This window comes from Gossypium arboreum, chromosome 8 (assembly GCF_025698485.1).
Source record: "Gossypium arboreum isolate Shixiya-1 chromosome 8, ASM2569848v2, whole genome shotgun sequence".
Classification (NCBI taxonomy): Eukaryota; Viridiplantae; Streptophyta; class Magnoliopsida; order Malvales; family Malvaceae; genus Gossypium; species Gossypium arboreum.
The window spans coordinates 140806191-140832651 of record NC_069077.1 but is presented as its reverse complement, the minus strand read 5'-3'; the positions used below and the strand labels follow the sequence as shown (position 1 = coordinate 140832651).

Sequence of the window (26461 nt, the reverse complement as noted above, 5' to 3'; positions counted from 1 at the left end):
GTTCCAAATAGCATTTTACACTTTTTATATGCTCATCTTTTCATTTATAAATAGAATAAGCTCTTAATATTTTTTTCAAACTTTTAAGAGTTTATTCCATTAAAAAATCATCATAAGAGATCTTGTAGTCAAACTATTCAAAATGCAAGAGAGAAAGAAAATAAAAGAAACAAAGAAGTAAGGAAAAAATGGTCAAAATAACTGAATTCGGCACCAATTAAAGGTCTCCATGGGGTGGCAAGGCGTAACCAAAATATTATGCTTGTTTACTAGGTTTGGTCTGAGGAAATAGGCCTATAATCTTGCCCAAGCTCGATTCAGATAAAAATATTAAAATTTAGGTTCAATCTGGTCGTATTTAATTTTTATTAAAAATATATAATACATAAAAAAATACTAAAAACATCAAAATAAATGTTTTCTAACAAATTAAAAGTAATTTTTAAAAATATGAATACTTAAATACCACTAAAATATGTGCAACTTAACAGACAAATACCTCTAAATTAGTAACAAAATTAACAATAAGAGTTATATAATATCTAAGATAACAAAATAGTAGCAACATGATAGTTAAATGGCAACAAAACAGTGAGAAAACAACAAAATAGTAAAAATTAACAAGAAAAACAACAATTTTTTTTTTGTAAATTTGGGTCGAGCTTGGGCCAAAAAAGCCTTACTCAAACCCCGACTTGTTTTCTGATGGGTATTTTTTTTTACCTAAATTTATTTTCGGACTTATATTTTTACACAAACCCTCCAACAAAGCCCGCCCCATAGACAAGTCTAGCACCAATGGGAGTCGATAAATGATGCAGAACTTAGATGCTTATAAGTGTTGAGGTCTTAAATCAAACTTGTCAGTCGACATTCTATTTCCTTGTTTCATATTCGAAAAATCTAGTAATTGGTACTTTATTCTAAACTCAATACACAGTGTCACTTTACTCTCCAAAAAAATGAGGGTTAATATACGTAGAGGTACCTAAACTTTGTAACTCATACCTACTTGGTACATTTTTTTTTGTAACCTAACTAATACCTAATTTTAGAAATCATAAGCCAACTTGATATTCTTTTGGTTACTTGACTAACATTATTAAACCACATTGATGTGGCGCTACCGATCAATAACACGGTGATACGTGATAAAAAAGTTATAGACTATTATAAAATTTAAATATTTTATTTTTTTGCCATATGTCAAAATGTGAGACTATCATGTGTTACCGTGTAATTGATTGTCAATTCCACATTAGCATATTTTAGTGGTGTTAGCCAATTACCTAAAAAATGTACCACATTAGGTTACAGCTTTTAAATTTTTATACCAATTACATAAAAATAAATTAAAGTACCAAATAGATATAAATTATCAAATTCACATACCCTTATATATTAATCCAACAAATGAAAACTACTTTTAAAAATTCTTATTAGAAATTTGATAAAAAAATATCCAAGTCAAAAACCATAAATTCTAACGTAAAAAAACCAATTATTAAAAAACACAAAGAAAATTTATTTTAGTAAATAATTTAAATTTTTGTAACTACTTGGATAAATAACACAAATAAAACGATAATGCCATTTCAATAAATATAAATATAAATATAAATATATATAAGAAAAATAAAGGTAATTTACTAAAATAGTCAATTTTATTTGTCTTTGATTACATTTTAGTCACTTATATTTGAAATATTACGTTTTAGTTACTTACGTTTTCGTGTTGTAACATTTTAGTCACTAAGCATTAATTGCTGTTAAGTGTAAGGATAAGCTGACGTGATACGTTAAATCATTATCTTAAACGAAAATTTTAGGTTAAATTATACAATTGGTCTCTTTATATATATTTTTTTTATTTTTAACAATTTATTATTTTTTCTTTTACCCTAAAAGAGAAAGAGAAGTGCGAAAAATAGAGTGAGAAACAGAAGAGAATAGAAAATAAAGAAAAAAAGAAAAGTTAAAAGAATATAAAAGACCTATTTGGCATTTAACTGAATATAACAGAGACAGTCCTACGCGTCAATTCAAATTAAATTTATTTAATTAAAAACTTATTTTCATATCAACAACTGGATTTCTAAATTGTATTTAAAATCTATTTGGACTGTGATGTAAAACTGCTATTAGGGAGGTAACAAAATTTAACGGCAGAGTGACTACTTTATAACAAAATGATAATATAAATTACTAAAACGTAATATTTTAAACATAAATTACTGAAATAAAATCTGAGTCAAATAAAAATTATAGTTTGCCCAACAATTTAATACTCTAATGACTTAACTGAGAATAGGGATAATTAATCTAGTGATTAACCGTGTAGTTAATGCTTACTAATTCAAACTATACACTGTGTAAAGGAAACCTAACATTGAAGAGCTACGCCTACCAGCAACCAACTGCGTTTAAATCTTTGTTTTTTTATTGCTAAATATAATTGTTTGATCGATCTGCTTGTTTACTTTTACCTTCAGCTTTGCCTTTTCCGTCATCGCTTTGAAAAATCACTTTGATCTCATCGAAACTTCCTCAACATTTCTTCTCCTTTTCTTTTCACTCCCCACTCCCCACTCCCCACATTGGCTCTCTCTGCATCTTAAAGGTATCTTTCAATTTCTCTTGATTTTCATGCTTTATGCCGCAATGGGTACTCCATATTCAAAATTTGGAAAATTTCATGTTTTTTTTTATATGGGTTTCTTTTCATTTTTTTTATAAATTATTTTTGAGAAATATGTAAAATGTGGCTTCAAATTTGAAGTTTGGGGTAGAATGTATCTTTTTCTTAGAGCTACAAAGTTACGCATTTTGGGTTATTGGTAAGGTAAAAAGATGGAAAGTTTTGATGGGTTCATTTCATATTAATTTTGTGAATTAAATATATTCTTAAAGCAGAATGTGTGTTATTATGTATGTTTTGAGTAAGTCCCTGATTCATTTTGCCTGTATGTTTAGGGTTTCTTTTCATTTTTTCCGTAATTTATTTTTGGGAAATATATAAAATGTGACTTCATATTTGAAGTTTGGAGTGGAATGTATCTTTTTCTTAGAGCTACAAAGTTAGGCATTTTGGGTTTTTGGTAAGGTAAAGAGATGGAAAGTTTTGATGGGTTCATTTCAAATTAATTTGGGTCTTTGAGGAATTTCTTCATACATTTATCGTGCAACATTTTTTTACCACAGTTTGACTGCTTTAGTTCATTTCCTTGACTTCAAATTTGTGAATTCAATATGTTCTTAAAGCACAATGTGAGTTATTATGTATGTTTTGAGTAAGTCCCTGATTCATTTTTGCTTTCTGCAGATTCTTAGTTTCTGCTGTGAAATATCACTTCTTGAGAATGACAGCTACAGCAGCTTCTGGCCTTCAACTAGCTTCAGCAAGACCCTGCATTGCATCTTCTCGCAGGGTATTTAAGGCTGGTGCTGCCAATCTAGATGTCAATTCCATAGCTGTGTCATGGACTAAGCTAGCTAGTGCTTGCCATTTATCACAATCTTTGGAGCCTTTCCGGCGCAGTTTTGCATCGTCTTCGGTAAAGTTTAACAAAGTTGTGATAAAGGCAATGTCTGAATCTAGTGAAAATAAACCGGTTTCTGGGTTGCCAATTGACTTGAAAGGTTTGACTTGCTATTTGTAGTACTTATGCCTATGTTCTCGTATAAGTTGCTCATGAAACTTTGCTGTCCAATTTCCTTATACATCTCCTTCAGTAGAACAAATAATTTTCAGAAAATGATGTCTCTACTACATTTCTCTCCTTGACCTTTTTTGTTATGGAGGGTTTTCTTTAAGCTTTAATGCTGTTTACCTAACTGGAAGGCTGCTAATCCTGAGGGCTTTCACGAAGCTATTTTAATTCTTTAATAGTTTAAGCTTTTTTCTTTAACTCTAAGAGTGCTGCTTTCTGCAGGTAAGAGGGCATTTATTGCTGGTGTAGCTGATGACAATGGATATGGCTGGGCAATAGCGAAATCTCTTGCTGCTGCAGGTGCTGAAATTCTAGTTGGGACATGGGTGCCTGTAAGTAAATTAGATCTTTGTACTTTGTAGACCTTGTAGGTATTAACATAAAAATTTGTCATGCTAATGACAAGTTGCCCCCTGTAGGCTTTGAACATATTTGAAACCAGCTTGCGACGTGGAAAGTTCGATGAATCTCGAGTGTAAGAGCTGGTTATATGTTGCAATACAATGGATACTTACTCGAAGTAATGCCTTTTTTTTCTGATAGAAGTTGATATTTCAGATTGCCCGATGGCTCTTTAATGGAGATTACCAAAGTATATCCCCTAGATGCAGTCTTTGACAACCCTGATGATGTACCTGAAGATGTAAGGGATAAGTTTATGACACTCCATGCAACATGCAGGTTAATAAGTCTCTATTATCTTTTTAACATCTTTTTATCTTGGTTATTACGTGCAGATAAAAACAAATAAGCGATATGCAGGATCTGCAAATTGGACTGTTAAGGTATGTATTGAAACACCTTCCATTATATAAAAAAAGAAAGACCAGCCAGAAGTTCATGACTATGAACTTTTAGAGCCTAAATTTTTAGTTCTCAAGTAAATTTGATTTCATATTTGAACTGCCTACTGCAGTTATAGAAAACTATAGGATTTCTGATCCCTTTCAAGATGTACATCTTGTTAGGGCTGAGCAAGAAAAATCAAAAGCTGACTGAATCGGGGTGTTTGGACGGTTTATGGAATACAAGTTAAAAAACTGCAATTTCCCGAAACCAAACCGAATTCTATTTTTTATTTAATTTATAATTAATTTTAATGATTTATGATATAAAGATAAATATTTTATATTTAAAATAATAAAATATTAGTTTTTTAGAAACATTTATGAATTTTTTTAACATTTTGTTAAATAATATTCAAAAGTCATAAAACAAAGCTCATTTTATCAAAATAAGTCTAAAAATCTCTAAAAATCCAGAATAAAAAATTAATATGAAAAAACTGAGTACTGAACTGAATCGAACCAAATTAAGGACGGTTCAAAGAAATCTTAAAAACCTGACCTGACCGAATTGATATCTCTCCTACTTTTTGTATGCTTTGCGGAATAGATTTATTAATATGTTATGTTAATTCTCATGTGTTGCAGGAAGTTGCTGAATCCGTTAAACAGGATTTTGGCAGCATTGACATTCTGGTGCATTCGCTAGCCAATGGGCCAGAGGTGCGCATGGCTTTTGCTTCTAAATACTAATTGGTTTCTGCTTTATTCTTAACAAACAATTACTTTTTAACAGGTCAGCAAACCTCTGCTGGAGACATCCCGGAACGGGTATCTTGCAGCTTTATCCGCTTCAAGTTACTCCTATGTTTCTTTACTCAAGCATTTTATCCCATTAATGAATCCAGGCATGTACTTTGTATATTTTATTCGTCATTAGGTTCATTGTACGTCTTATGTTGGTCTCTTATCAAATAAAATGTGTTTCTCAAGTAAGCTATTTCTGATACAGGAGGCTCTTCAATTTCTCTTACATACATTGCTTCTGAGCGAGTAATTCCGGGGTATGTTTGTTATGTTTTGTTTTCATAATACTCCAAAAATAGAATCAGTAGTTCTCATTAGGTGAAAGAAGTTTCAAACAATGTGATAATGCAGATATGGTGGAGGTATGAGTTCTGCTAAAGCTGCTCTAGAAAGTGATACAAGAGTGAGCTCCAATTCTTCATTTTTCAACTTATTTTATATGTTTAATTAATTGATTATTCAGTTTTCCGGAATTTGGCATATTCATGCCTTTCTCTATTCTCATTCAGGTACTTGCTTTCGAAGCAGGAAGAAAGCACAAAATTAGGGTGAACACAATATCTGCCGGTATGAAATGACTCTTGCTCTTTATCTTTTATCAACATTTTCAATATCATTACCTGAAAATTTTGTTCTTTTTTTTTTTTTATCCATGACTTGTTAATTTCAATGCTTTTCCTCGATATTGCCACGAGATAATTCGGTCCTTTAAATATATCAACGCAGTGAAATGTTTCGAAGACTTCTGGTTATCCTTGTTGCACCCTGTCTCATCTCATATCGATACTAACTTTACATCAGTAGAATTTTGTGTAAGCATAGTAGCATTATTTGCAACTACAAGCCCAATGCCTACTATTGAAGTCAAATAATGATTGCCCATTTCAAGGGGATAGTTGACGAAAATTATTTTCTTGATGGACTTCGTCTTACCGTGCTTGAAGAATTAACTAATGTAATAATTAGGCTTCATAATTTGAGTCATCGGTTGCCTTTCTTTGGAATTTTTAGACCTTGACCACATTATTTGCCCAGCACGTAGCATGAGTAATACTAATGTCCCTAAGTTCTTTCTTTTTCTGGTCTACAGGTCCATTAAGAAGTCGTGCTGCAAAAGCAATTGGATTTATTGATACAATGATCGAATATTCAATCGCCAATGCACCTCTTCAAAAAGAACTATCAGCAGGTTATTTTCTAGGAACCATTAATATCTCCAGATGTTCCATATTTTCTTTTCATTTTTTACTGAATTAAAGAACTTAATGAAACAGATGAGGTGGGGAACGCTGCTGCCTTCTTGGCATCACCTTTGGCTTCGGCTATCACTGGTGCCGTCATATACGTCGATAACGGTCTCAACGCAATGGGTGTTGGAGTTGACAGTCCCATATTTAAAGACCTCAACATTCCTGGCGAAAAGCATTAGGGATAGCTACCGGGAGACTGATAGCAAACATTGCCGAATATTTAACTCAAGATGTTTACCATCGGTACTGCTAGCAAACTCAACGCCGAATGTTCAATGCAAGACGTTTGCTGTCATACTGTGTCTAGGATGTTTCGGTCAGCGGCCCCATTTTTCCTTGAGAAGTTCATGCTCTGCCTTTTTGTTTTTAGAATTTTTGAGTGTTTTTTGATACTGTCTAGCCTGAATTAATGTGCTGTTAAATCTTAGATTAAACTTTTTTGACTAAACAATTTCAATTGATCACTGGGTTTTCAGTAATTTCCTACCTTTTTCTTGGTTTTAATCCTTTTACTAAACTCAAATTTGAGATTTTGTTGCACTTCAATTTATCTTAATTTAATCTTGCATTGTTAATTAATCCACTATTAATTATTACTGCTAATATAATTTTGGATAAACTACACTTTTAATCATTAAATTATTAAAAGCATTCATTTAACTTATTGGTTGTTAAAATTGATGTTATACAGTTTCCTCTATTTGTATTATTTGCACTAACCAAAAACTCTTCTTCTTTTTTTTTTAAAACAATCTATGAATCAAAAATCAAACAATTTTCTTCTCATTCTCGACATTAATCATTAAATCGATTTAAATTTAAAGTATACCCTCCTTGTTAGTAAATATTGATCCATTACTTGAAATAACTTAAATAATAACTCTCAAATAATTCAATAACTAAATTATAACTTTTATTTTGGTTAAAAATTTAATCGCTAATGGTGTAGAAATTATAAATTCTTCTTGAATATGCATTTACCACCTTTTTAACTAATCTCAACCACATGGGCCGCCAGTTTTTTGGTATATATCGAATAGATCTGCAGTGATTCACTCAATAAAAAATTATAGCTTCAGTCATTTTACATGAAGGCATCTATTTATTTATTTTTATTTTTTACTTTAACCTTAATTTATTTAGATAATTTTAGCACTTAATTTTAAATTTTAATCATATTACCTTTTTTAAATAAAAAATTAATTATTAAAATTTTAAAGACATTAACAAAACACAAAAAAGTCAAATATACTTCATAAAATTTAAAAAGATTAAATTCAAATTTTGGTAAAACATTTTCTGCTAAATCCAAAATATTCAACAGTCAATACCTTCCCACCCCAATATCCACAAGAGAATCACCCCAAAAGATTTAACTCTTTGAATTGGAACCCTAAGCTCAGCAGCCATTTCCAAACTAAAAAGATAGCTTTCATTTCATCTTTGAATGTACATTTGTAGAGGCTCTGTCTGTCACACAATCAGAGTTTAGCCAAGAGCATAAAAATTCCCAGACCAAATGTTGAGGACTCGAAAAATTCTTGAAACTAACATTAACCGAAACTCTTCTGCAATGGGAATTCGGGATAGATATACGAGCACAAAACAGCTTATGCTGATTTTTACACACACACATACATATATATATATATATGTAATTTCGAGAAAATTAGACCAATTGTCTCGGTGCTGTCGGGTCAAACCGAAAATAATGGATCCTACTTCACTTGGTTGCAAACCAGAATAAATAAGGAGAAAGTACAAAGCAAACAAAATGGATACCTTATAAAACTTCTAAAACGGTCGGGCATATGTGAGCTAAGCATCTAAAAGATTCATAATACAAGCATTTCCCTAGATTAGAGTTTTAAATTAAAGTTACAATAAAACTAAATCCGATGAACCGGATAAACTAAAAAGATAGGTCATTTACCTTAGCTTGGTAGAAGGTCAAAAGGATAAAACAAGATACAAGCACTCGAAGTGGACAACGCTGCTACTGCTGTTGTTGTTGCTACTGCTACTGGATATACAAAAGCTGCGGCTAAAATCACAAGTCGTTAACCCCTCCCAATTCTTGCTTTGCTGACTATCTCTCATCGGCCGAGTCATTTATTGCCATCGGACCCTTCAATCATCCTACCTTCACCCATTTCATCATATTGCCGTTTTCTCCATGCTCTTTCTTGATCCATTGATTGACCTTGTGAGAATCGATGCTCCCCATCTGGTTTTAAGCCAAACAAATAAATAAAAATAACAAATGCGGTTATTTTTTCACGAATATAGTTATAAAAATTTGCTGTTTTGAGCTACATGGCTTTAAACACATCAATGCGTTTTCTTGATGCTGTTGTTGAAGTTGCAGGAACAGAAATAAAATGTTCAACAATGAGAGACTTAAAAAGAAGCTACGGAATACATGCAGTACCCTCCCTTGTTTGAAGTCCGTATCATTGTATTCTAATAATGAGAATCATAATGAGGAAAACAATAATTAATTGGAAAAATGTACACCTTAGGCACAGGTAAATTGAGCATCCAAAAGCTACAATCATATTATACAACAGATGATGATGCATCCTTATTTTTACTATTATCATATATCATGATTATACATAATTAGTTATTACCGCTTTCATCATCAGATGCCTCTTCAAGCCTCGCAATTGCATCAACTAGGGATTGTTCATGTTCCTACAATGACGAATATCCATCACGATTGCTGCAATAGCTTAAGTTTTGAAGACAACGGCAAGTTTTGAAGACAACGGCTATACTTACTTTCAGCACTTTCTTTGCTTTCTCAATCTCTATGGGATCAGGATGGCTAGCGCCAAAAACTTTTTCCACCTATTGAAAATTTACACAATTAGTAAAAGAGGAGAAACCACATGGGACTATCAGAGTCTAATAGATGATCTTCCAATATCTATTATACCTCCTTAATTAGAGTATCTGTATGAAGTATCTCAATATCACCCAAAACCTTTTTTCCAACACCATTTTGCTTCGAAGGAAAATCCTTTTTGGCCTGACCCTTTAGACTCCCCCTACCTCTTCCTGCTCCGGCAACCCCGCCACCACGAGACATGGACTTCTTAACCCCATGGCCTTGTCCTGGGCGACCACCTCTACGGGATATTCCAGGATCTTCACCTTCCCATTTAATGTCTTCAGGAGATATCTTCCATCGTACACACATATAACAAATCAGTGGGTGACAGGAAAGTATAATCCAAAGGACCTTTTTTCTAATCTTGTACTCCATGATCGAAAAGGACTGGACAAATAAAGTACCATTTTTATTTTTCTTACTGCTCTCTGAGCACCAAGTAGAAAAAAGTATGAACAGATGGTAAAAGAGATCCTAGGGAGTAACAAAAATGAGAAATGTCACAATTATCAAAATTGCCAATTCAGCATGCAATAATATAAGCCCAAAGTTTGATTTATAGGAGTTAGTGACATAGATACAACGGTTCAAACATGGACCCTATCCTATAAATGCAATGCACAACTGTTTATTGGGAGCAAATTGTCAAGATATGCAGATGGTAGACAAAAATGGTTGGTAACGGAACTTCAATATAGTTATTTATTTGGAGATTGGAACAATAACTTGGACATACAGTACAGTAATACATGATCCTCAATCATATTAGTAGATAATATATATTCGCAACGGTCACTTGGGAACCTCCTTAATTTACAATTCTAGACAAACTGGCAGCATATTCATGAAAATCATATATGCTTGACCAAAGCTGTAACTCTGAGATATAAAGCATATCTCTCAAAAAATATGGGTTCAAGAGGCAAGGATGACAAACACATAAATTCAGCAATATCTGATAAATGGCGTAAAGGTTACTAAGAAACACATGCAACAACCTTCAGAGTTGATTTGTTAGAAAAGGTATGTGACATACTAAATAAAGGTAAATCAGATCATAAAAGCAACAATGTAATGTATGAAATAGCATTAAGATACAAAAATTCTACCTCTTTGAGATTGACCCATTCCCAGGTTTCATCTGCCGTATTAATATCATAAACCAAAGCATGCCGCCCCTACCAATATTGAGACATAGGATTATAAAGAGCTCCGTTAATTAACAGCTTATAGTATTATTGACAGTGAAATATACCTCAGCTGCGTTATAGTCGGTTATAACAGCCTCATAGAAATGGTTATCTTCGGGCCACCTGGTCCAAACTTTCCTTCCAATTAATGGATCATATGGTGCTGCTTCAGCAGGTTCATTTATTGCAAAGGCCCCTGAAGAAGTACGATTAGGAGGCTGCGGCCTTCCAGGAGGACCTGTGGAAGGGTACTGCGTCGACTGCATTGAGGATGCAGCAAAAGATGCATAAGCAGTAAGTGGCAGAAATAGAAATAGAATATGCTATCTCAATCATTAACGTTTCTTATGTCATTTAAAATAAATTAACTCACTGATTTTGACTTCTTGCTCTTTGCTCCTGGGGGAGGACCCCGTCTCAAGGCCGATGAAGATGGTTGCATAGATGGATGTAATGCAGGAGATGGTGCACCCATAGATAATGAAGCTACAGATTGTGATGTTTTTTGCTTCTTCCGTGATCCTGATACACTTGGACTAGGTAAAGGGTCATGAAGAGGTTGACTGGTACTGAGCATTCCAGGCTGGAGCCCACTCATAGTTCTCCACTCCCTAACAGTAATAGTTGATCATAGTTCCCATTACAATTCAGGGATAACCAGAAATCATTAATAAAAGTTGCTCAGCAGAGCATGGCATTCATATAATCAGACCTTATCCTACGGATGATGTCATCTGCATTAACCCTCAATAGAAGCTCCCTATGTTCCTCATCTGATACTCTCAACTCCTTTCTGAGTTCAGTAATTAAACTTTCCTTCTCCTGAGAGGGACAACATATTTGGTCTATAGCTTTAAAACAATTGACATAAGCTTCAATGGAAAAAAATTATTGAATAGTTACGATACCCAAGTTAAAGCATCTGACTGAGCTTTAAAGGCCCGTAAGACGGAACAGTATGCTTCCTGCTCAATGAGATGGATTTGAGTTTCCATGTCGCCATGCATTCGAGGCAAAGGAGTGGAACCTGCAACTGCTGATCTTCCATTCCCAGCAGCAGTGCGACCCCCTCTTTGAAACCTATTCTGATGTGAAGGAGGAAGGTCATCATCTGTTCCTGCAGTTGTGCCAGCTCAGAAAGATTCATTATTTGAGTTAAGTTTCCAGGATGTCAGAAGATCTATGCAAGGGTTCAGAAGGAATAATGTACCTCTTATTACCAAAAGAAATCTGAGATACAAAAACTTTCATAAAGTTACAAGCTGTTAAATTGTTTCTTGAAATCACTCATTAATAAACATTTTAGAACACTCCAAATGACGTAGAAATTGCAACATGGAGAAAAACAGATTTGCGAGCAAAAGGGAGCTTCAGCCTTTTGTGAATACAAGCTAACATTAGATTGAAAAGCAGGTTTCATAACCCTAGATACTCGCTCAATATTAGACAAGGTCGCCAAGGAAAGCCAACCAAGCTAATGAAACCAAGTTCTTTTAATCTCACAAATCACCAAATTTACAAGGAAAAATAAAGACAAACTGGAATAGAACTTTCGAACTCAACTCACCACTGCTATCAGAAAGCGCATAGTCCATGACAGCTCCTTCAAAATTCAATCTTGACTAAATGCTATGAAAACCCTTTGGTCCAATAGAAGAAACAGAATCAAGGTACCAAATTGTTGAGAAATATACCTGGAAACAATCAATAAAAACCAAAAATAGTCATAAAATCAGCTAAATGAAACAATCAATCAGCTAAACTAGCTATAAACTCCCTATTCAAAATCTTGGTGCTACAACAATTAGCAACAATCAATTATGCCAGCTGAAAGCAAGATCCTTAAAGTATGCACTGAAAATATCGAGCATAGAAATTATAAGTCTAACTTTTTACTTCAAACCAGCTACTTGTCACCACTGTCATACTTTTCCTTCTCTCCGTCCAAAAGCCATAGTGCTTTCACTGTTCAACAAGTTAAATTGATGAGGTTTTGGCCTAATGAGTTTGCCTTCGCTCCTAATTATGCACTAATATGCAAATAATTGAGGTATCAATTAATTGTTACTATCTCTAGTCTACTCCTTTTTTTTGGCTTGTATAAGCACCTTTGGAAATGGAATTAAATAACATTTTGAAACATTACAAATTTAACTCTTTTTGAAGAAACACGCGAATTTTTACTTTAGCATAGAACAATTATATTAGGATTGGCATTGTATTTTAGCCATTTGATAATTGATGAGTTTGCTTTTTATTACTTATACTCTATAGCTACTTGCTTTTCATGAAGCAAAAAGGAAAATAGCCAATAACCAAAGAAACATAAATTCAAGCAAATTCGTTGAAACAAAAACCCTAATTCCCAAATGTATGATCTTAACTAAAGAACATAAATTCAAAGATACAAACTTTCTACTCTAATCGAGCTTTACAATTTTTTAACTAGGCTCACCGCCATAAAACTAAAAAAAAATCAATTTCACGTCAAGTTCATCGAAGACAAACCCTAAATTCACAAAACTACGCTCCTATAATTACTCGAAACAAAATCACAAAATCTTACAAGCTTACCTTTTCTATCCAACGCCTCCTATTCTAAGGATGGAAAGCAAATTATTTCACCAAACATTTCTCAATTTTCAACCAAAATTCACTTCAAACAAGCTGCGAGACCAATAAAATTCAACGAATCTCTTCCAAAAGCTAAACTCCGAGAAGCTCCAACACCACCAAAAAATACGAAACTTACTCGGATAAAAATTCTGCGAATCCCAAGTAAAAAAAGATTGAATCAAATAAGCTCGCCAAAAAAAAAGTCAATTCGAAACCGATCACGTTCGGTCAAGGGCGAAACTCCGATTCGAAAATTCAAATTCTGCTTGAAATTCGAGCAAATATTGAGATTTAACGATTTTAAGGAAAGATTTGGAGATGAAAATTAGGGATGAAACTAGGGTTTAGAGAGTGAAAAAAAATTTGTGTGACGAGATTTGGTTTGGATTGCGAAAGAGAGAGAAAGCGAGAGAGAGTGCGTGTGTTTGAGAGAGGAGAGAGAAACAACGCGGACTTGAAAACTTTTATTTATTTATTTTTTGTTTAGTTAATAATTCATTTTGAGTTCCGCCCTTTACGACCATAATTAATGTCGTTTTGATAAAAAACAATTTGGATAAACTACAACTAAAGTCATTAAACTATTAGTAATTTTATACTTTCGGTACTTAACTTCAAAAAGTTACAAAATAGTCACTAAACTATTCTAAAGTTTTCATTTATATCACTCAACTGTTAAAAATCGTTGTTGTATGATCTTTTTTATTCGCACCGCCAGCACAAAATGAAAGCTTTCATTCTTTTCTACAATTCTTTTTTTTAATTACTTTAGATGTCATAAATATGTAAGTTAAAATTCAAACAGTTTTATTCTTCTATCTCCGACATTGATATGTCATATCAATTTAGATATAAGGTTTATTTTTCTACTCATTTATGAGTATTAATCCATGTCCCTATCATCGAATATAAAAAATATAATCTGAATTTTAAATTAACAAAATTATAAAAAATTAATATATAATTTTGTCTTGGAATGATAATATTGAGATAATATTATTTTAACAACTTGGGTTGAATCTAAATATGTGCATGATTTTTTCTACTTTTCATATAAAATATAATGTCATGGAATGATAAAATTAATGATTTACCTCAAATTCTTAAATTGGATAAGAAAAATACATTTAAATACGTTTGATCTTATATTTTCGGATGTCAATCGACTTAAAAGTAGTTATCTTAAATTATAATGACGTCACCTATTTCTTAGTATGCTGATATAAATTATATATATAATATATACGAAAAATGTTTAAAATATGAATGGTATATTTTAAATATGCTTTGTGTAGTATCTAAACTAAAATTTAATACTCGAGCTTATTATTTGGACAAATGGAATGGTTTAGTTGTTACAACTTTAATGCATTATGTAATTTAATCCATGTTAATTTTAAAAGTGAGCAATTAAAGATAATTAATCTCGTTTAATAATTTTCGTCAATTGTACATATTTTTATTAGTTTAATAATAAAATTAGCCTTTAAAGTTTACATATTTTACCATTTAGGTCTTGATTTAACAAATTTGGCCTACAATGCTTGCACATTCTGTAAACATTTACATAAAATGTATAAACCTCAAGGGCTAAATTTGTTATTATACTAATCAAAATTATGTACAATTCATAGAAAACATTAAGGTCATGAGTAAATTGCCTTTTATTGCTCGTTTTCAAAATTAGCAGAGATTTGATTATTTCAATCTTTTAATTAGGGATCAATTATTGGTAAAAAGACCTCTCGAGTCTCTCTCAAAATCGAAATTGAGCAAATTTATTTCTCTAAAAAAATGGAACAATTTAATCCTGTCAAATTCAAAAGTTAGCAATTAAGAACAATTAATTGCAACGTTAATGTTTTGTTATGCATAAATCTAATTGGTATAATAACAATTTTAGACCTCAAAGTTTACACATTTTGTCAGTTTAGTAATGATTTAACAAATTTTAGCTAGCAACATTTGTATAAATGTGTAAAATGTTGAAGCTAAACTTGTTTAAATGTTTAGAATCTAGACAAATTTGACAAAACATGTAAACATCGCGAACTAAATTTATTGTTATACCAATTAAAATTATATACTGAATATATTAGTGTCGTTGTTGATTGTCCTTAATTGCTCACTTTCAAAATTAATAGGGATTAAATTACTCCGATTTTTTTGAAAGGGACCAATTTACTCAATTTCAAAATTGAGAATGTCCAAAGATGTCCTTTTACCTCAATTATTCAAGATGGAAATTAAGGGGGGCTAAAGAAGTGCTTATACCATTTGTTTTAAAAAAATGTAAAATACTTTTTGGTGCATATATTCTATATAGATGATTTAACTTGGGGCCATTAACTTAGCAATTAACTCCATTTTGGTACTTGTATATTTTCTTTCACATTGGTACATGAAATTATTAATTAAATCAAATTTAGTCATTGAACTTAGATTACGTCAAAATTTGATGATGTGTGATCAATGTTCTTGGAACAAGATTAATTAGTTAGTTGGCTCGATGGGACAGAGAACCAATTAGTAAACTGGTCCGAACTTCAAATAAATGAGTTGAACCGATTGAATTAAAAATTGCTTAAAACCAATAAAAATGGAAAACTTTGACAAAAACTTATAGTTGAATAGTTTGAATCGATTTAATATATATATATATATATATTTGTGATTTTTTATTAGTTTAGCATTTGAACAAGACAAATTGATTGAATCAATAACTAATGGTCTGAGTAGTTTGGCTACTAGTCCGATTATTAAAATACTATACGTACACTATAAGATTGTACCACTTCGTCACTTGAAAGATTATATAAATATTTTAAATTTCAAATGATGATGTGACACAATCTCGGAGTGCTACATTCTCAAACTTTAAAAATTTTCAAGTTTAGGACCAAAATAAATCTAGATGTCAAGTTTAAATACCAAAATGGATCACAAAAAGTATAAGTACCGAAATAAATCTAGTTGCCAAATTCAAGTCCCAAAATTTAATTATCTTTACTTTAAGGGTAACTTACACTCGAGGTAACTAAATATTTAGTAAGTTTATGTTTTGATCACTCAACTTTAAAAAGTTACAAAATAGTCACTAAACTATTCAGAAATTTTAATTGAAGTCATCGAGATATTAAAATCACTATTATATGGCATTCTCTGTTCACGTTGTTTGCATCAATCTAAAGCTTTTCTTCTTTTCTCTTTTACAATTCATTTTTTCTATTCAAAAAATAACATTGAACGTTACGAATCTACTAACAAATATTCAAACAATTTTCCTCTTTAATCTCCGAAATTGACCGTCAAATTAACTTGAATATAAGGTATATTTTCCTACTCGTCGTTGGGTACTGATCCACCATATTGGTTGTTGAATCGTCACTAGGAGCTTGCTAATCGAATTAAAAAAAAACTAATTTTTTTTGAATAGTTCAGTGGCTAAAATAAAAAATTTCGAATAATTTAATGATTTTTTGTAACTTTTTGAAATTAAATGATCAAAACGTAAACATACCAATAATTTAGTAACATTAAGTGGAATTTACCTTATTTTAAAAGCAAAAATATTAAAATATGCAAAAATATTACCTAATAAAATAAAAATAAAAATATAAGAATAAAACGCAAATTTTCAAATTTTCACACGTGTGAAAGGCTTGGTTGGATAGTAAGGTTACGTATATCCATTAGACCGACAAATCAACGCACCTCTTTACTTTCTCTCAAAATTTTAAAAGGAAAAAAATTAAAAAAATTAAAAAAAAAGGAAAAATGAGATTTCATTTCTCTCCAAAAACACCGCTCCTCTCACTCTCTTCTTCCTCTATCACTTCCCTTTGCCTCCGTCCTTTCCTTCCTTCTGCCCCTAAATCCCATTTTTACCCTTCCCTCGCATGCCACGTGTCTACCGGCGGCAACCTTCGCATGGACTCGACTTCACCGGATCCCTCCTCTTCCTCCTCCGTCTCCGTTGACTCCGTCGCCGACGGTTTGAAAAACCAAAGCTTCAGAGAACATGATATCAGTAAGAATAATAATAATATGAACAATGAAAATAAGAAGAATAATGGAAAATTGAGCCTTGAAGATCTTAATTGGGACCATTCATTCGTTAGAGAACTGCCTGGTGACCCTAGAAACGATTCAATTCCACGTCAGGTTTGATTTCTACTATTTTACTTTTTCATGTTTTTAGTTTTATGCTTCTTATTTTTTTCTCGGTTGAATTGAAATTTGTTGAAAGTATTATGTAATTATTTATTTATTTTATGGCACTGTTAGTTTTTTTTTTTTTTTGCCTAAACTGTTTTATTATCTCAAACTGCAATTTTTTTAATTAACTAGCGAGGAATATCAACGTTTCGTATTAGATTTTTATTTTTATTTTTTCTAAGTTTTATGGTGATTTTGTAGGTTTTCCATGCATGTTATACAAAAGTTTTGCCATCAGCTGAAGTAGAGAATCCTAAGCTTGTTGCCTGGTCAGATTCAGTGGCTGATTTGCTTGATTTGGATCCTAAAGAGTAAGTATTGCTTTACATTGGATTTCAAAACATAGTAGCGAATGAAGGATGAATGGTGATGGCCACCAGGGAAATCTGTGTTCCGTATTTAGACCCTAGAAGTAAGTTCAACTGGTTTTAAATTAAAGAAAAATGAAGCTGAAACGAAGAGATATTTTCTCGGGCATGCCTTTCTACTCATTAAACCCTAAAAACAAGCGCTAGGGTCTAAATTATTTCTAGCCTCATCAAATGGGCATCAAATTTTGGCTCTTGAAGCGATAACATTGTGTGGCACTGCCTTTGCTCCCAGGGGCACGCCATGACTACATTGAACTTGCATGTGGGAACTTGGGTTGTATTTCATATCTGTTTATCATTGAATCCGCTAGATCTAGTATTTTTTTTTTTAAAAAAAATTCCCTTGGAATGTTTAAATTTCAACTTTTGTATGAAATAATTGATGAAGGGGAAGGGAGGGGGAGACCGGGGATAAATTTGCAAAGATAACAGTGATCATGTGCCAATGATTTATGGAGATGTCATGCTATTTCTATATGTGTCTGGTATTTTGATATTTTTTCTGTACAAACATTGAAGTTTATATAAAATTAACTCTCAAATTATATTGTTTGAATTGTGTTTGAAATGGCTTCTTATTTTGTGCTATCTCTGTCATCATCTCTAGTTTTCTGATAATAGAATTTGAAAGTGAGATGGATTAATTGCCATATATAGGATACATAATCCTATAGAAGGATTAGATTGGAAACGCCTTATGAATAGGATTATTTTGAATAAGTTTAGGGCATCTTGTCATGTATGCATGGAAATAAGATAAACTATGATCATTCACTCATCAACTTTGCTTTGTAATACCTAATATATTATCCTATCAAGAAAATTCTCTGTAGGATTAATTCATTGCACATAATCTTGAGAAATATATCTTTCATCCCTTGGTTTTGATTGTTATTTACTTCCTTTTTATGTATTCCCGCATTGCATCATGTTGTCCAAGGCATTAACCGTACAGCTCTTTATCGGTGTTGTAGATTTGGAAGACCAGATTTTCCCCTTAAATTTTCTGGGGCTTCTCCCTTGGCAGGAGCGTAAGTATTTGTCTTCTGTTCTTTTTACAAATTACTTTCTGCTACTTCCTTAGTCACTCTGCATTTGGTCCTCATTGATATTTCCTACGACAGGGTGCCATATGCTCAATGCTATGGAGGACATCAGTTTGGCACATGGGCTGGTCAACTGGGTGACGGCCGTGCCATTACTCTTGGGGAGATTATGAATTCGAAATTAGAAAGGTGGGAACTGCAGCTTAAAGGAGCTGGGAAGACGCCATACAGTCGATTTGCAGATGGGCTTGCAGTTTTACGGAGTAGCATACGTGAATTTCTTTGCAGTGAAGCAATGCATTTTCTAGGAATTCCAACTACTCGCGCTCTTTGTCTTGTGACTACAGGAAAATTTGTAACTCGGGACATGTTTTATGAGTATGTTCATTGGATTTTGTTTTTTATTAAGATAACCACGGGGTGACGAGACATTTCTTGCATACAATGTATAACTATGTAGGGTGTATTTTCAATTATAACTCTTTACATCTTTTACTGCAGTGGCAATCCGAAGGATGAGCCTGGTGCAGTTGTCTGTAGAGTTTCCCAGTCCTTTCTGCGGTTTGGGTCATACCAAATACATGCTTCAAGGGGAGGAGAGGACCTTGGTATTGTACGTTCGTTGGCAGACTATGCCATCAGACATCATTTCCCTCACATTGAGAACATGAGCAAAAGTGAGAGCTTGTCTTTTAGCACTGGTGACAATGATCAATCAGTTGTGGATTTGACTTCAAACAAGTATGCAGGTAAACATTAAGATTCGTTCCCACACGTTTTATGAAGTGTAAACGTCAAGAACAAAGTGAAAGTTGTACTAGTAAAATTTGGCTAGGTAAAATATCTAGTGGCCCTGAGAACATGATTTCCTATTGCTTTTGGCTTTAAGCACTTTTACATTCAAAAGCTGTAGGATATTCTGATTCTTCCCTAAGTTAACATAGAACATATGACTGACTTAACATACTGAGTCAAGGCCTGGTTTCTTGTATGGTGCTGACTTGTGCATCTAGGCCAATGGCGTGTCCACTCCTTTAACTAGTGTCATGACTTGTGCGAGTGATTGAGACAGGATAGCTTCACTCTTTGCTTCTTGATTTACTTTTGGGTCACTGTGAAGCACTTTGTTCAAAAAAAGATTGTCACTTCTGATCCATGAAGCATAAATTTTTGTTTGAAAGCAGAAACCAGATGAGAATTGTCTTGCTTTAGGTAAACTAATCCACGTAGATACATAGGGAATTGAATTTGACTGTGTTGTGGGGGACATGAGTGCTTTCTTGCTCCTCCGCTGTGCAATTTTTCGATGTCCTTTTTGGGGGTGAATGAAGACAATTAGTCAAGTCTTGCGTATGCCTTTTGCACATATTGGTAACGATTCTAATATTTACTCCTATTGTTTATGTACAGCATGGACAGTGGAGATTGCTGAGCGTACTGCCTCTTTGGTTGCTAGATGGCAGGGAGTTGGCTTTACTCATGGTGTGCTGAACACGGACAACATGAGTATTTTAGGGCTCACCATTGATTATGGTCCTTTTGGATTTTTGGATGCTTTTGATCCAAGTTACACACCAAATGTTACAGATCTTCCAGGGAGAAGATACTGTTTTGCAAATCAGCCTGATATTGGCTTATGGAATATTGCACAATTTGCCTCAACTTTGATGACTGCTAACTTGATAAGTGATCAAGAAGCAAATTATGCGATGGAAAGGTATGTCTGGTTTGTGTTCTCTTTCTTTGCAATAAAACTAAAGTATTCCATTGTAGACAATCAAATAAGTTGTCCTGCTATACAGGTATGGGACAAAATTTATGGACGATTATCAAGCAATACTGAGCCAAAAGCTTGGCCTCCAAAAATACAATAAACAGCTTGTCAATAAACTTCTTAGTAATTTGGCTGTTGATAAAGTGGATTACACGAACTTCTTTCGGGCACTTTCCAATATCAAAGCAGATCCTAGCATTCCAGGTGATGAGTTGTTGGTGCCATTGAAAGCTGTTCTGCTAGACATGGGCAAGGAACGCAAGGAGGCGTGGACTAGTTGGGTACAATCCTACATTCAAGAGGTACAATTGGGTTTTTCCTCATATGAATATGCACATACATATTAGGGTAAAGGTATCATGGAGGCCCTTGTATTAGAAATTGGATTTCTATTGTTAAAATTTTTCATTAATTTTTGTTGTTAAACTGATTCCTGTACATCAGCATAAGGAACACGTGGCACGTCACGTGTTCTTGTCTGGTTATTCCGTCAACCATGTAAGTTTTTTAACAATACAAATTGATGTAATTTTTAATAGAAAGAACCAATTTGCACTTTGATTTGATGTACAATGACTAATTTGTCCTTTTTTTAAGAAAGGGAGGCAAAATACAATGTGGCTTTTAGTACAGGGCTTCCATGGTACATTTACCTACATATTAATCATAGCTGAAATCTCACAAACTCGTTTTTTTTTTACTGCAGCTTGTTGCGAGTGGCGTCTCAGATGAGGAGAGGAAAGCTTCAATGAACTCAGTTAACCCTAAATATGTTCTCAGGAACTACTTATGTCAGAGCGCTATCGATGCAGCTGAAATGGGTGACTTGGAAGAAGTCCGAAGGCTCCTTAAAGTAATGGAGCGACCATATGATGAACAACCGGGAATGGAAAAATATGCTCGTTTGCCTCCAGCATGGGCTTATCGGCCTGGTGTGTGCATGCTATCCTGTTCGTCATGAGTTTATCACTTGAGGTACGTTATACAAAAATCACAAATACCAAAAAAGAAAAAAATGATTGCACCTTCGTATATAATAGTGGAAAAGATTTTTATTTCCCTTTTCCTCCCCTATATCATAAAGTTTAGTAGTGCTTGTATACCCTTTTAGGCTTTTATGTTGTATGCTTGTTTATGTTTTGACCTTGCCATTATTTCTGATACTTATATAGCCCATTTGTTGTATGTATAACAACAGAAGCAAGGATTAAATTTAGAATTTAACTCTTAATCTTACCTAGTGTTTTTTTTTTTTTAATGTCTAGAATTACTCATAAATCCTCTTCAATTCATAAATAGGAGGATTAAATGTGTTTGAGCGTGATCAAACCCATATACTTCTACACTAGCAACAATGCTGATGCCAGCTAGGCTAAGACTCACTCGGCAATCTTACTAGTGTAGTAAGCATCAAATTTATGCTGCTTTTGAGTTTATGTGATTTTCTAAGGTGTTTGATATGTTTGTCCGATGTATATCCGGAGATATGCATAATTGTATAGTAGATGTGATCTTAATACATAAAAACATAAAAAAGATGGATATGCTTATTGGATATATATATATATGTATGTAATGTAATGTATCCGGTATTCATATATGAATTTCAATGAAGAGGTGGCCCAAATTAGATTAGAAGATGATGAGTGATAGTGTTGCAATAGACTGGTTCAAGGGTAAAGGGTAGGGTTATCTATTCAAATATGAAGGATCATTCAGAATTTAGAATTTTAGAGGGCTTAAAAAAATATTGTTTGAAACTGGGTTTGAACCAAAAAAAAAAAAAGAGATCTGTTTAAAATAAGGTTGAGGTCAACATTTGAAGTGCTTGATTTAGTTCGGTCATATTTATTTTCAACTTGTTTTAGTATTATTTATTCATCTGAATGAAAACGGAAATGACCCCTACCCGAACGTCCTAATTGGCAATTCTCTGCATCATCATCACCTATTTGGTTTAAAGAATTTATTTTATAATTTTAGATTTTATATAAATTTTTGGTTTAAGAATTTATTTTTAATGGTTCTTTTTGTTTTTTAAAATTTATATAAAATTTAGGAATAAGTAAATAATTTGGTACAATATCAGTGTTTCATGACATACTTTCACAAAAGGATAAAAAATGAAAACTATTGTCAAGTGTTTTATTTTCATCCCTAGGAGTTTTGATAAATGTTTTGAGTTTTAATTAATTTTTAAACTTCAAAATGTTTTAATTGAATTATTAAAATAATTTAGTTATTAACTAAGATATTAAAGTTGTCAACTAGTTTGAATTTATTGTGGAGCATATTTAAAATATGTGAATAATATTGTAGAAGTATGTGCACTTGTAATATGAATAATTTGAATTTGGCGGGTTATAAAAGAAAATAATGTCAATAAAATTTAAGAAACAATTTCTTTTAATGATTCATATCTTTGCATACAAGCAATTCATTTATCTATTATTTGATTGATTAATCTTTTGTACTGTAATGTCAAGGGTTAAATGTTTTAGTAGTTCTTCATTGGTGGATGGATCAAGATAATATTGAATTAGAGTTTTAAGTTTTAGTTCATCCTTCTTTGAAATAATATCTCAGGATTTGCAGCAATAACTTTGTATACTATTGTACGCTCATTAACTGAATGTCTATGGTTAACTAATTGATAGGCTTGAGGAATAGTTGAAGCCATACCTAATCGAAAAAGGATGTTATTCAATCACATTTCCAAGTAATTATAGTAAAACTTGACATATTGATTTTTTAATTTTTTTGACAATACGAACGCATTTAAGTAATTATCGTTCTGTAAGGCTATAATGAAATTTGTTTTCTTGAAAACGAATATAATTTTGAGATTTTCTATTTTGGCACAATTGATTTTTAAGATTGCTTCGATTCTAGGCCTTTTTACTTGTTAGTCTTTGTAGATCTTCCATACGATGTATTCTTTTGAAATGAGGACCCTCAATAATGTGACATAAGAGCTTTTATTAATTTAAATTTTATTGAAATTTTATAAATTGAAATTAAAACTCAGCTAAATGAAACGAAATCGACTAAAGGGTTGTAGTATGAATATCAATGAGATGAATAAATTAATGTGTTTGCAGATTTGATCAGTGTGTTTCGAATTGGTACAATATTATATTAAATAGAATTTAATTAGAATGTTTTAAATTTTAAAATATAGATTATAGTTTATGTTAAAATTAATCAAAATTATAATATTTGCATAAACAATTGTTTATTATTACAATTTATAATGGCTTTATTTAATGTACACTAATAGCATAAAAAATTAAAAAAAGGTAATAGCAAAACCAAATAATCAAAAATGAATTAGCTTATATACGTGCACTCAAACTCCCTTACACACGCGTTAGAACTCGGTGAAAGAAACGCTCCGTCTATACTCCGATAACGGTGACTGTAACGGCGATGATGGCATTGACAACGAAGCCTTCAAACTCCAGAAATATTCCCTTATATCTATCCCTCGAGCCGTTACGTTCTCCATCAACTCAGCGTCATCTCCCGACGGAATAAACGGCGGTCGTAAAACCTCCGTCAAGATATCCCACTTCACCCCTTCGAAGAACGGGTGTTCCTTAATCTCACACGCGCCGCCGTGATACCCAAGTCTCATTTTCGGATCCTTTTGTAACAACCGTCCTATTAAATCAGTCAAACCGTTACGTTGACCCATGAACTCAGGCTCTTTACCCAATACATTCCTAAACGTGTCTTTGCGGTTATTCCCTTTAAACGGCGTCGTACCGTACATCATCTCGTAGCTTAATATACCCAAAGCCCACCAATCGACGGCGAATTCATGACCGTCTCCTCGCACAACTTCCGGTGAAACGTATTCTTCTGTCCCAACGAACGAGTTTGAACATTCCCCATTCGAGAAACTCAGTTTCCGACGACTCACTGGGCTGACTCGAGCTGATTTCGGTTTCTTCAAAGCTTTGTTATAAGTTACACCCGTGATCCATTGAGTAAAATTCACCCGACATTTACGTCGGACATTGATTTCCGGCGAATTTTTCCGGTAATCCAAGATTTCCGACAATTGCTTCTTCTTTAAACCACGTGAAAGGTCAAAATCCGTCAATGTCACGTGACCAGACCGTTGAACAAGTACGTTTTCAGGCTTAAGGTCTCTATAAACAACCCCCATGAAATGAAGGTGCTCCAGAGCACAAAGGATCTCCGCCAAGTAAAACCTTATAACAGAAATAGCAAAAACGCCATCGTTTTGATGGTGACGAAGTACATTAAGATCAGCACCGGGGCAATAAGGTACAGCCCAACCGATAAACTCATCGGTTTCGAAAAAACCCAAAAGACGTGGCAGAAACGGGTGGTTTCGCGTCGGGTCAGGATCCGAAACCATCTTCAAAACCCCAATTTCCCAGCGAGTTCGACGGTCTCCGCCATTGTTGAACCTTCGAACGACTTTAAGAGCAAAAGGGGAACGAGCAGTGGGATCAATGGAGGTGTCGTGGACGAGAAAAACAGTGCCCGTTGCTCCTTTACCGAGGATTTTAATGGCTTTGAGGGTTTCTAAATTCAATTGTAGTGAAGGATTTGAAGCTGAAGATGGATACTCCATTTTTGAGCCAAAAAAAAAAAAAGGTGAAAAGAGACTATGAGAATGGTGGGGGGAGCTATGATGTTAGATCGTGGAGGGATTGCTATATATAGTCTGATTTTGTTTTTTTGTATGTAGTGTGTGATTTTGTGTGTTAGTGGAAAAACATGGGACTTGGGTTCCTTACGTTAAGGGTGGATTATGATTGAAAAAATAGTGGACTCAAATGAGAAACTAGTGGAAAGTTCCTTTATTTGGCCTTTTCTTAGGGCAATTTAGACTTTTTCAAGCTTGAACTTCTGCTCGAAATATGAATTTTTTTTATGATGTTTAAATTGAATCAGATTAATAGGTTAAACAAGGAGAACCAATTAATGTATTGGTCTAAAGAGAGAGGTTAGAGCTGTTGATTCATAAATTGCTCGAAATCGATTAAATTAAATTAAAATTTCCATTGAATTATTTTTCTTTATTTTTTTAAATATTTTTATGAACTTTTAATGCTTTATTTAATTAAACATGATAAATTGGTTGGACCGGTAATCGATAGGTCTGATCGGTTTTAAAAATCTTGGGCAAAAAAAATAAATAGACTAGGGTTTTAACATTTAAGGCTTGACCCAGCTAGACTCATTTTATACTTTTGTAATATATTTTTATTTTATTTTTATATATTGTATAATTTTATGTATCTAAATTTAAAAGTTAAATAAAAGAAAAACCATCTAAATATAAAATATTAAATTAAAAATAATATATGATTTTTTAAAGAATTTAGATAGCCTAAAATAAGCAAAGGTTAGTCATTTATAAATATGAGCGGATGTAAACAAATATAAAGTAAATTAATATCTAACCCAACTCAACCTATGAATATCTATAGGGCAAATTAAAGAAAAGGGTTAGTTTTCAAATTAAAGCATACATTTTAATTTGATTTTAAATTTAATTTATAATGTTTAAAATCAATATTGTGTCAATTCAGTCTTTCCGTTAATCTAATATAGAGCATATTTAAATTTAATGGATCAAATTGTAAACACATCCTATTACATGAATAGCTTGGATTGGTCGTGTTAAAATAATATATTTGGGTTTTCAAAGTATCAACGTTTTATCAGTCACGTCTTTCTATTAATCTCAAGTTAATTAAATGCCAGAGTAAATCTAATATGAAGCATATTTAGATTACACGATCAAAATGTATTGC

General features: G+C 32.8%; 4 protein-coding genes across 8 annotated transcripts; 2 read left to right on the top strand and 2 right to left on the bottom strand.

Annotated features, from left to right (window-relative positions):
* The first annotated feature begins 2322 nt into the window (after positions 1-2322).
* On the top strand, positions 2323-7031 carry LOC108467560 (enoyl-[acyl-carrier-protein] reductase [NADH], chloroplastic-like). Its single transcript, XM_017768228.2, has 13 exons — positions 2323-2620; positions 3323-3639; positions 3933-4042; positions 4130-4185; positions 4269-4353; positions 4448-4495; positions 5144-5218; positions 5292-5403; positions 5508-5559; positions 5654-5705; positions 5812-5869; positions 6393-6491; positions 6577-7031. Exons 2-13 carry the CDS (start codon positions 3360-3362, stop codon positions 6729-6731), a joined length of 1182 nt encoding a protein of 393 aa, XP_017623717.1. The 5' UTR covers positions 2323-2620; positions 3323-3359; the 3' UTR covers positions 6732-7031.
* A 930-nt stretch (positions 7032-7961) lies between these two features.
* LOC108469983 (protein EMSY-LIKE 3-like) lies at positions 7962-13720 on the bottom strand. Of its 3 annotated transcripts, XM_053018000.1 has the most exons (12): positions 13213-13720; positions 12528-12603; positions 12206-12332; positions 11547-11755; positions 11351-11460; positions 11012-11249; positions 10704-10898; positions 10558-10626; positions 9494-9739; positions 9337-9405; positions 9186-9249; positions 7962-8779 (listed from the first exon to the last, which is right to left on the bottom strand). In XM_053018000.1, the coding sequence occupies exons 3-12, from the start codon at positions 12231-12233 to the stop codon at positions 8661-8663; spliced, it is 1347 nt and encodes a 448-aa protein (XP_052873960.1). In that variant the 5' UTR covers positions 12234-12332; positions 12528-12603; positions 13213-13720; the 3' UTR covers positions 7962-8660. The 3 variants fall into 3 exon arrangements, with proteins under 3 accessions (XP_052873960.1, XP_017626619.1, XP_017626618.1); XM_017771130.2 differs by lacking the exon at positions 12528-12603 and having other exon boundaries at positions 13391-13720; XM_017771129.2 differs by lacking the exon at positions 12528-12603 and having other exon boundaries at positions 13213-13719.
* Positions 13721-16947: 3227 nt separating this feature from the next.
* Positions 16948-22301, top strand: LOC108470157 (uncharacterized). 3 transcript variants are annotated; one of them, XM_053018182.1, is made up of 9 exons: positions 16948-17418; positions 17674-17783; positions 18818-18874; positions 18968-19267; positions 19391-19638; positions 20300-20606; positions 20692-20965; positions 21370-21638; positions 21963-22301. In XM_053018182.1, exons 1-8 carry the CDS (start codon positions 17032-17034, stop codon positions 21622-21624), a joined length of 1938 nt encoding a protein of 645 aa, XP_052874142.1. In that variant the 5' UTR covers positions 16948-17031; the 3' UTR covers positions 21625-21638; positions 21963-22301. The 3 variants fall into 3 exon arrangements, with proteins under 3 accessions (XP_052874142.1, XP_052874143.1, XP_017626893.1); XM_053018183.1 differs by having other exon boundaries at positions 21929-22301; XM_017771404.2 differs by lacking the exon at positions 21963-22301 and having other exon boundaries at positions 21370-21921.
* A 1550-nt stretch (positions 22302-23851) lies between these two features.
* On the bottom strand, positions 23852-25469 carry LOC108469337 (serine/threonine-protein kinase UCNL). The gene has a single exon (XM_017770226.2). The coding sequence runs from the start codon at positions 25270-25272 to the stop codon at positions 24034-24036; it is 1239 nt and encodes a 412-aa protein (XP_017625715.1). The 5' UTR covers positions 25273-25469; the 3' UTR covers positions 23852-24033.
* Positions 25470-26461: the final 992 nt, after the last annotated feature.